Source organism: Ciona intestinalis, chromosome 1 (genome assembly GCF_000224145.3).
Source record: "Ciona intestinalis chromosome 1, KH, whole genome shotgun sequence".
NCBI lineage: Eukaryota > Metazoa > Chordata > Ascidiacea > Phlebobranchia > Cionidae > Ciona > Ciona intestinalis.
Window position 1 is genome coordinate 878,713 of NC_020166.2, and position 10,095 is coordinate 888,807.

Consider the following 10,095-nt stretch of genomic DNA (forward strand, 5'->3'; position numbering starts at 1 on the left):
GATATTAGATCAACACGGAAGTACAATGTCTGTCATAAAGGATAAACATTTGCTATTCAGCATCATGTGAATCAAAAACAGCTTTCCTGGCAGGTTTAGGAAACCAATTTAAATTTAGCGTTCCAAAATATTAAACCTCCTCAAAAAGAGGTGCAAGTAACTGAAGTAAGGATCAAAATTTTCATGTGCTGAAACTTTTGTGGAACCCTAATTGAAAATTCCACTGCACCCAAGCATAACATTTATTAGACGGCAGTCAACTTATATTTCGGTTTCAACAAAAGACTAAAAGATTATACAGAATTTTAATTGACCCCAAACTTAAAATGGATTTTATTTTTAATTGACCTCAAACTTAAAAAATGTTTAATATACCACATACACAGAGAAAATAAACTAAATTTAATCCACCTGTTAAACTGCAGGAAAAAGCTCATGGCCCAGAAGTAATACGTCTCATCGTGATCCTGAGCTTTTTCACGTGATAAACGATCTTTCACGGCTTTCATGAGCACGTTGTATGAAGAGTCAAGCAAGCGAGAACAAAACTCTTTCAAAGTATTTCGGATGTTTAGCGAAGATCGGCTGTTAAGGAAAATTATCTATTTAATTCTAAACTATGACAGAAAATGTTTTAAACCATTTTGGCGGCTAAACCCTTTTTAGGGGCACAACATATCTATTTAAATGGGGAAATTAAAGGTTTGAAATATGATGGTGAAACAGTAAAAACACAGTTTTAGGTGAATAAATTGTAAAGGTACCTTAATTGAAAAATCGATCAAACTTGCAGTAAATACCGACAGTTATTAAAAATAAAATTGAAATTAAAACAGGTGACATATGCTTAAGCCCATGATGTCTAAAATAAAACAGCTTTACCCTGCTGTTAGGTGTCTATACAAACAAGCAGAGCTATAGTATATTGCATTCACCACATTAATCAATGAGATTCCCTGTTTGACAACTATGGGTGTAACTGCATTTAAACAATGTCCCAAACGTGTGTACCCAAAAATTCAAAAACCATGACGAATAAAACCACAAACACACCATTTCACATCGTCTTGCACCAGAGCTCGACGGTTTCGAGCTTTTTTCAATTTTGCTTTTCCGTCGTCGAACGTAACTTTGTCGCATTGTCGCACCGCCTTATGCACGATAAGGTCCCGCTCATCGGAAATTGATTTTGTGCCACGGTGCACGAAGGTACCTCCAAACCTTGAGTGCCTGTCGTGCAGTTTATTATGAAACATAATGCTACAATAGTGATGTAACAATAAATGAATGAATGTAACTTGGTTATCATCGCGTAGTGGAGCAAAGACAGTCGTTATAACACAGGTGTTTTGTTTCATTAACCTCGTGCCCGCTTAAGAGTATCAAATGGTAGCAACGTTGAAAAATGTTGAAAAAAATATAATTAAAACAGATGATGAACAAGTTACAAAACATTTTTCTGGNCCCACAATTCAAAAATGTATTCTATTTTGTACAAAAGATAAGATTTCCTATTTGCTATAGCACAGTACGTCAAAGGCCTAAGATATATAAGCCATACCAAACACCAATGTAAAATATACTTCCATATACTCCTTTACTTTCACAATCACACATACCAAGGATTCATTTTCGCTCTCACAGCTTTTTTCTTTGTTTCTTCTATTCTCCTCAAGTTCAAAAGTTCGTCTCCTTCTTTCTGCCGCTCACTCTCAGATTTCATCTTTCCAGTTTTACCGAGAGTCTCAGCAACCTGAGAGGAAATGGTTTTTAATACTATGTAGTATTAATATATCTATATAAACTCAACAGGACTACTGTTACTATATTATACTAAATATATTGTATATTAGTCCTTATTGAGTTTTATGCTTTGTGCTTCTGCAGGTTTTAAGTATTACAGATCTTAATAATCTTGCAAAAAAGAGTCTTTTCAGAACAAACCTTTCTGTAAAGTACATTTTCTCGAGTTTAAATGTTTTTCCAAAAATAGCAACTGCGAAAAAAAATAGTTTGTGTTATTAATTCGAAGCCTATGCTCTTACCTGCTCCTTAAGAAGAAGGCAAATAATCTCGATGATATGAAGACACCATTCTTGCTCTGTAGGGGAACCTGACACATATAGGATGAGAGAATCGATCTCTGCTATGTGCATCTCCCTTTAAAAAAAATGGTTGCAATGAATTAAAAGAAAAAAAAAATTAAAAGGAAAATCTTACTACAAAAATAATATATTGTATACATATATATAAAACTACAAAAATAATGCAGTGTAACCAATAAAAAACAGAACCAGAAAAATAACTAGAAAAATAAACTATATAGTTCACTTTCCTGTTACTTTTTCAAGTATTTATATATATTATATATAATACTTTTCTTTGACATATTATCAAATTTACAAAATATTTTCAGATATTCTGCTACCATTGTAATATCAAACCTGATAATTTTATCGTGAGATGAAAAGTTTGAAGTTTTATCTCTGTCTTCGTTGGTTGGAGGTATATGTAGAAGGTTTCGGATCAGGATCAGAATCCTCTCAACAAGAAGACCAACCTCAGGTCTTCTATCTTCCCACTCCGTCTCAAGGACGTCGTAAACTTTTTGCGAAAGAATTTTCCAGATTTCTCCTCCACTTCCAAAGGCCTAAGACGCATATAGGTGTTAATGAGAAAACAGTGTAGTTAAATCTGTCATTTAATTTGTAAAATGAATGCCTGGGACACATAAGTATTTCATGAGATACAACACAGTGTGTTCATAAGAGCCGAAAATCTACAGTGTAGCTGTGCAGGTTAAAAGTACACCTGTCACTTCTAGGTGAACGAAACAAATTGTTTTTTTGCCAAATAATTTTACAAATTTTATCATTACTGTCAAAAAAATATTAAACAGATTTGCTATTGAGGTTTAAGGTGCACGTGCATCTAGCATATAGGTTCAAATCTGCTCTACAATTGTGTTCGTGGTCCTCGATGTACCATGTCGTGTCATGCCAAAGAATGTAATATATATCTGCCATGCCAATTTCTGGAACAGGAGTGACTTTTTGTGTAGTGGCTGTTACAACAAATTATTCCATGCATTTTCGAATGAGTTATAACATTCACCTCTTTATAACCTTGGTTATACGCAACTATCTGCAGGAAGTGATGATGTAATAAAGTGTCTTTGGGGACTTTCCCTCCAAAACATAACAAAGTGGGTTGTGTTAAATTGACGACCAATCTGTGTGAATATAAGAAGCTTAGTATCAACCAATGTGAAGATATGTGACTGTTGGTAAGCTGATTAGTTTACGAGACGATCTGTTTATTTATTGAACAAACCTAATTTTATTTGTCAATTCCAGTAGAATATTGTAGTTGCTAATTGCCTGGCGCAGTAGCACTGTAAAGTTAGATAAATGGTGACTTATACGCAGCACAAGGACAAGGAGTATGAAACAGAACGAATAAGCTATTACGCATAAGCTATTGAGATAACTCTGGGTAATTATTTGTAGATTTTTTTTGTAATGTATGTCTGTTAATTTAGAAAATCATACTGGAAAACATTAACACTATTAGTTAGGCAAATAAAACCACTAAGTTACTCTGTAGAGTGATTTAAAACAAACAACTGAAACAATATCCCACCTTAACACAGTTTGAAATAAGTCACCATCATTGGCGTAATGAATCAACAATGGAATCAGATCATTTTGTAGGATTTGTGATTCACCAAGTTGGATACGAACGCTGTGGTTGTTGTCATCGTTGTGGAGATATTTGATCAAGTATTTGATGCTGTCTGTATAAGTGTGTTAGTTTGTATGTAATATATTATTAATTGTTACGAAGGAAATAAGTACAGCCGAATATATATGTAATATATTATTATTAAGGTCTATTCTTTTTGTATATACATATATATTATTGGGTTAAGTCTATGGAATATATTAGTATTATTAATATGGGCATTATTAATACTAGTATGTTACAGATTGGGCTGGTGGAAAGTGTCAGAGGTTGGTACTGGTAGTTAAAGTTTATTAGTCGGGGGCAGGGGCTGGTGGTTATAGGGGTTAGTAGATAATAGTTACGCCTAGATTTGGCAGATAATGTAGGGGGAGAATTCTTCAGTCTTCACCAGTAGCACGGAGTAATGTAAATGATATCTGTTCATTTTTAAGTGTTTAGTTTAACTAACTTACCCAAGCAATCAACTTCCTTAAAATATTTGTCATCTTCTAAGTAACCAAGTGAGGCACACGTGGAAAGTATTTCTGTGTTCATATTTTAATTCCATATACAAATTACGGGTTAAAACGTGCGCAATTCTTTAAATAAAATTATTCTTTTTTGTAAGTTTGGAATAATTGGCGCGAAAACAATGGGAATCCCCTACTAACGATTGACAAATTTATACTCAAGTGGGGACTAGTTGCCCAATTTACTTGATTGACATGATTGCAATATAGCTCCGTTTATTATCGAAAGTAAAAAGTCCTAATCGTAAAAAACACCACCCCAAAAAAATAAAAAAATCTGGATATATATTTGTAGAATTACACGAAATAGTGTACACCAAAAAAAAAGATACAAAAACAAAAATACTTTATTTGCATTCGTACATGGTCCCCACAACATACGAGTCGGGTAAGTTGTGACACTTTTAGCACTTAATATCCAAATATAGTGTTTTATAAGTGTCTATGGAAGTCGTGCGGATATAGTTGTATAAATCTTTGAATGTTCTTTGTTTACTAGTAAAAATGGGACGAAAAATAGAGTTATAAGGTATCCCATCTTTCCCCACCATACTGTACTTATTTATTTTGTATTGATGTTCTTTAAAATCAAAAGTAAAGAACCGACTAGATGTAAACTTCCGGTTACTAAAACTTGAAGGTGTTTGCCGTTGAAATCCATAGGTGTGTATTCCTGTGTAGATCTTAAGCTGTGTAAATTATTACGGTCACCGACGTCACGATTACCTACGACTGCGGAAAGAGCATCCGCGACTGTAAGAAACGCTGTAGACTTATCGTTCGGTATTGGTCTATTTTTAGAATTGCATATTTCTCTCCACGCGTCGCGGTTTCGAAAAACTTGAAATATTTGGTTTTCAATCGGTATTGAAACGTTGGCTTGGTCAAGGTTCTCCATTGGGCTAAAGGTTGCCACATTTGGGACGAAAATACTCTGCGAAAAGTCGCAAGGAAACAAGATCTGCAAGAACTTTTGGAAGTTCCTCTTAGTTGAAGCGTTGAACATCAGAATTTTCTCGCAAGGGGAGTCGAGTGCCGACTTCTCTTTCGTTGTTTCTTCCTTGAACCACTTGGTGGCGCAATGGAGACTTTCTTCAGTATGCGCCCCGTCGATATAAAACGTCACAGAAGAAAATTTAATGACGTGACAACGACCTTCCCATCGACTTGCTCGCAGTGCTTCTTGAACGGTTTGGTTTATAGGAAATATATCCTGTGATGTATGGCTATCTAATGCAGAAGCGACATATTGCTGTGAGGTTCTTTGCAACCAACATTGCGTTAACTGTAAAGCAAGCGAGGCGTTGTATTTCTGATGAGAACCCGCTAAACCGAGATTTAATTTCTTAGCCCCGGGATAAAGATCAAACTCTGGAACAACCATTAACTCAGATCCACTGTCGACGGCTCTTTGTTGCAACACAGACATTGCTTCTTCTGGTTGTGGAACTGTAAAAACAGGGGCTCCTGGTTTAAATATCCCACTTTTGTGCCAAGCAATTTCTTTCAATGAACTTCCGAGGTATTCCGTATGGTCTATACCCAGTGACGTAACACCGCAACAAACGGGAGTGTCAATTACATTTGTTATGTCATAAGCGCCACCTATACTAGTCTCTACAACAGCTACATCAACTGTTTCGTGCTTAAACGCGTAGAATGCCATAGCCGTTAACATTTGAACAAAATTCGGTTTTCTTAACTCGGAGTTCCCGTCATACACCTGCAACAACTCCGATACTTCCCAGAAATATTTGAAAAACATTTCATTCGAAATTGGTTTTCCATTTACCCGAATACGTTCTCTAACTTCGACCAAGTGTGGTGACGTTAAAAGTCCAGTTTTTAGGCCGTGTTTTTGGAGGATACTTTCTACGAAAACACACGTAGAACCTTTGCCTTTTGTTCCAGCAACATGAATTATTTTCATGTCGTCTCTGTCTTGGTCGGTTATTTGCATTCGTCGCATATAGGCCTGCATTAAGTCAGTAACATAACTTGTGGATTTTAATTCAACTGGCATTTCGTGTATTCGCAATGAATTCAATGCTTGAATTGCTGTTCGTTTGTCCAGGGGCTTAGTCGCTTTTCCTCTGTCAAAACAGAGAAACGCTAAAGATAAAACTAAGTATAAAATAGCAATAAATTTAAGCCGTTTCAACCACGTATAATATCGAGTATTGTAGAGTGGAGAAAGATGGGACACATTTAGCACATAATATCTAAATATCCTGATCGTGTTTTAAACAATTAACAACGGTCTGTGGGAGTCGTAAGGATATGTTTTATATATCTTTGATTGTTATTTGTTTACTACTAAATGGGACGAGAAAATAGAGTTAAAAGGTGTCCCATCTTCCCCCACCCCACTGTATATATTGTTTCACAAGAACAAAACGATGAGTTATGTTAGCGGCAAAACAATAGTCGTTAAAACATGTTGAAGTAAAAACATCGTTCTAAAACTTTAGCAGGGCTCCATTTGCTGTCCGGGTACCTATTAAAATACTAATAGACTATATAGTAGGATGGGGGAAGATGGGACACTTTTTCATTCTATTTTTCGCCTATTTGGTAAACAAAGAACATTTAAACAATTGTACACCGCATCCTCGCAACTTCGATAGACCGTTGTTTATTATTTAAAATTTGATCAGGATATTTGGATATAATGTGCTATAGTTGTCCCATCTTCCCCCAACCTACTATATAGTTATATATGTAATTAATTTGACGTACCGAAAGATGTTAGCCCAGCAGTGGTAAAAAGGCAGAATCTGCCGTCTGATGCTCAAAGTAATCATGACTGATGTATTCACATTTACAACTTCCAGAGATCTTGTTGTGTTAAGTTGCCTCTAAACTTCAAAATACTCAAGTTTTGGGCAAAGATATTTACTCCTCGCTACTATAGGTTTAAGTTACAACTTATTTTTTTCAATATGTAACTAGAACTATATACGTTTATTCAACATATGAATATATTACATCATCTATAGATAAACGTTATACTTATTTCCGGCGGCACAGAGGATATGAGTTGGTCTTTATATATGTCTGTATATATGGTTAGCCATTCGACATTATATATACCACTATTGTCGACACAATATGTGACCTTCCGTAAGGTAGTTGTCAGACACCAAGGGAGAGTGGTTAGGGCGCTTGCCTCTCACCCAGAGGTAATGGGATCAAGGCTCGACACACACGAAATTAGGGCCCCACTATAATACCCGATAGAAAACTAACCACATATAAATTGTTGTTACGTCGCAAAATAAACTTCTCCGTCGTAACCCAATAACATGACAACGTACGTGGTAATTTAAACATTTAAATAAGCTTGTAAAACGGGGGGGTTTTACAGTAAAAAGGGAGGGGTTTAAGCCAAAATTTTTTTTGCGCAAATTAGAACCTCCCTTTAACCACGTCTATTTGCGCCAATAGTGAGACCTATATGTAACAGTTTGAGTTGAATTGTTATACGGGTCACCAGATGTAGTGATAAAGAAAGGGGGCTACGTACAAGCCTTGCAGGGAAGGGCTTCTATATCTTAAAAGGCCACTGACAAAAATACTTTTATATTGTTAATTTCCGTTTTATTTAAATAATTTCAGAGTAAACAAGTTCAGAAAAAAACAAAATCACAAATCAACAGGAGGTTATGGTAGAACAACAGTCGTTATGAAATGCTACAACGTAGTTAAAAATGCATACAGTGCCAGATAAAATACATATGTGTGAGGTTCTGGTACATATAAAAAATATACTAATGCATGTTTAATATAAGTTAAAGTGAAAACGTGTTTATTGCAATATATATGTATACAGCAGTGGCCCAAATCGCAAGCCATAGTCCAATAAATATGAATAGTGGCCACTAATGCATGTTCTTTGGGCGTCAAGTTATTTGGACAGAATATAGTTTACAGTACATGCTGAATCACAAACTACAAACAAACAATTAAGCCACATATAATATTGGTAATAGATAAATAAAATAGTTTGGATAACATTGGTTTACATGTATGCAAGGAAAAAAATCACACAAGGCTATTTTTACGACATGAAAAAAATAAAATATTTTTAATAAATGAAACGCAATAATGCTACACGAACTTGGAATGTGGGTTATTGCACTTTAAAATTGTCTAAAACTTTAAAAAGTCATCACAAAAAACAGCCTAGGATGTTATTAATACTGTAATTTGAATATAGATATATAATGGGACACAAAAATAACAAAAAAGAGAAAATTTATGAAATTTTTAATGTAAAAGACAGTGGACACCAATTATTTGAAAATAAAATGTAACATGGATATACAGTGGGAGAAAGTGAAGTTTTGAAATTACAGAATCAGTTTAAATAAATAGGTGATGAGTTTCATTATGATATTGTTACGTGTTACATATATAAAAAGGCCAACATCTTGCTATTGGCGACACCTTTATTTATTGGCTGCAACAAAGAGGTATAAAATAGGTTGGGGTAAGATGGTCCATGTTTACATTCTTGTTAACCATTCCATTTGATAGTAAACAAAGAACATTCAAAGAATTAAGTAACCGTATCCTCACGAGTCTAAAAAAGCGTTGTTAAATGTTAAAAACACAATAATAAAATATGGAATATTATGTGATTAGGAAAAATGGGATATTGTGTGATTGGGAAATATGGGAAATCATGTGCAACCATCTTACCCCACAGTGTTAGGTGCTAGCATTATTCTCATCCAGTTCCAACCGTGGTGTTGAATGAGGTATAGTGAAATATAGTAGAGGTAACGCAGCACCAATGAACCCAAGCAACATATAAAGGGAAACCTTTTGATCTGTAATAAAAAAGTACTTGTTATAAAACTAAAGTGTTTTTATTCTATTGTTAGAATGAAAGATAGTTTACCCGGCGCTTCAACCCAGTGGTCACTAATGGGTTGTCCAAATTATCATTATCAGCCATACATAAAATTATCAGCCATACATAAAAAATGAAAAAATCCCCCCAAAAAATAATCACCCACAAAGTAACATACATGGCAACACGTAAGCTGGCACGAGGTGTTAAACCCGTGTGATAACGACTGTCGTTTTCCGGCCACGCGAGGATAAAGTAAGTTACATTCATTCATTCATTCAAAGCTACAATACCATGTAAGATGGATTAGATTTAAACAGTTATTTAATTTTATAGCACTACCAGAATTTACATTATATGGCATAACCAGTAATTTCATTATATAAACTATAAATATAGAATACAAAGTGCATATTATAGGGTTTTCCAGATAAAATACAGCCATGAATAAACATAATATACATTGATTGTCAGCTGGTTGTTTAGATTTCATGTCATCAAATGTTCTTTTTACTATATCAAATCAACAAACATGTGAATATGACACTTGTAACAAATTGTATAGTTTTAGAAAGTTCGATAAAACATGCAATCTACACTAATACGCCATAAGGTTTACTCACCTGATACAAGGTTGAGACTTGAGAAGAAAATCACATTAACGACCATAGTAAACCACATTAGTATATAATTGCTTGTCCCTTCACTAACAGGGAAGGCAGTTTCTGCAGCTATCTCCATTGCTATTGGTTGCACAGCAAATATAAGAGTGCCTAAGATTAGAACACTAGCCCATAAACCACCTGAAACAAAAAAAAACATTTTATTTTCGATCAGGACTTATGTTTGAATGAATGTAACTTACTTTATCCTCGCGTGGCCGGAAAACGACAGTCGTTATCACACGGGTTTAACACCTCATGCCAGCTTACGAGTTACCTTGTATGTTACTTTGTGGGTAATTATTTTCTTATTGCATTT

The 10,095-nt window shown here is 34.8% G+C and overlaps 3 protein-coding genes and 1 long non-coding RNA gene across 5 annotated transcripts in view; 1 reads left to right on the forward strand and 3 right to left on the reverse strand.

Moving 5' to 3' along the window:
* LOC100182717 (protein timeless homolog) overlaps nt 1-4,430 on the reverse strand; it is a 13,885-nt gene extending 9,455 nt beyond the window's left edge. The window contains exons 1-9 of the mRNA XM_018816784.2: nt 4,200-4,430; nt 3,643-3,796; nt 3,115-3,232; nt 2,445-2,650; nt 2,046-2,160; nt 1,620-1,753; nt 1,054-1,230; nt 412-585; nt 7-29 (exon numbers count right to left, since the gene is read on the reverse strand). Of these exons, the coding sequence (XP_018672329.1) occupies nt 7-29; nt 412-585; nt 1,054-1,230; nt 1,620-1,753; nt 2,046-2,160; nt 2,445-2,650; nt 3,115-3,232; nt 3,643-3,796; nt 4,200-4,281 (1,183 nt within the window). The 5' untranslated portion in view covers nt 4,282-4,430. The remainder of the gene's footprint in view (nt 1-6; nt 30-411; nt 586-1,053; nt 1,231-1,619; nt 1,754-2,045; nt 2,161-2,444; nt 2,651-3,114; nt 3,233-3,642; nt 3,797-4,199) is intronic.
* A 363-nt stretch (nt 4,431-4,793) lies between these two features.
* Nucleotides 4,794-7,083, reverse strand: LOC113474896 (folylpolyglutamate synthase, mitochondrial-like). The gene is made up of 2 exons (XM_026837828.1): nt 6,996-7,083; nt 4,794-6,349 (listed from the first exon to the last, which is right to left on the reverse strand). Exons 1-2 carry the CDS (start codon nt 7,058-7,060, stop codon nt 4,819-4,821), a joined length of 1,596 nt encoding a protein of 531 aa, XP_026693629.1. The 5' UTR covers nt 7,061-7,083; the 3' UTR covers nt 4,794-4,818.
* A 2-nt stretch (nt 7,084-7,085) lies between these two features.
* LOC113475040 overlaps nt 7,086-10,095 on the forward strand; it is a 4,717-nt gene continuing 1,707 nt past the window's right edge. The window contains exon 1 of the long non-coding RNA XR_003396780.1: nt 7,086-7,170. This is a non-coding gene — a long non-coding RNA (uncharacterized LOC113475040). The remainder of the gene's footprint in view (nt 7,171-10,095) is intronic.
* LOC100178804 (disrupted in renal carcinoma protein 2 homolog) overlaps nt 7,840-10,095 on the reverse strand; it is an 11,118-nt gene continuing 8,862 nt past the window's right edge. For both annotated transcript variants that reach the window (XM_002129753.5, XM_026837944.1), the window contains 3 exons: nt 9,738-9,917; nt 8,961-9,091; nt 7,840-8,841 (listed from right to left, as the gene is read on the reverse strand). In XM_002129753.5, coding sequence (XP_002129789.2) covers nt 8,970-9,091; nt 9,738-9,917 — 302 coding nt within the window. In that variant the 3' untranslated portion in view covers nt 7,840-8,841; nt 8,961-8,969. The remainder of the gene's footprint in view (nt 8,842-8,960; nt 9,092-9,737; nt 9,918-10,095) is intronic.

Coding starts and splice junctions, on each gene's coding strand:
- LOC113474896 (XM_026837828.1), bottom strand. CDS start 7,060: ATGATTACTTTGAGCATCAGACGGCAGATTCTGCCTTTTTACCACTGC. Junction 6,350..6,995: donor TGCTGGGCTAACATCTTTCG/GTACGTCAAATT, acceptor CTGTTTTGACAG/AGGAAAAGCGACTAAGCCCC.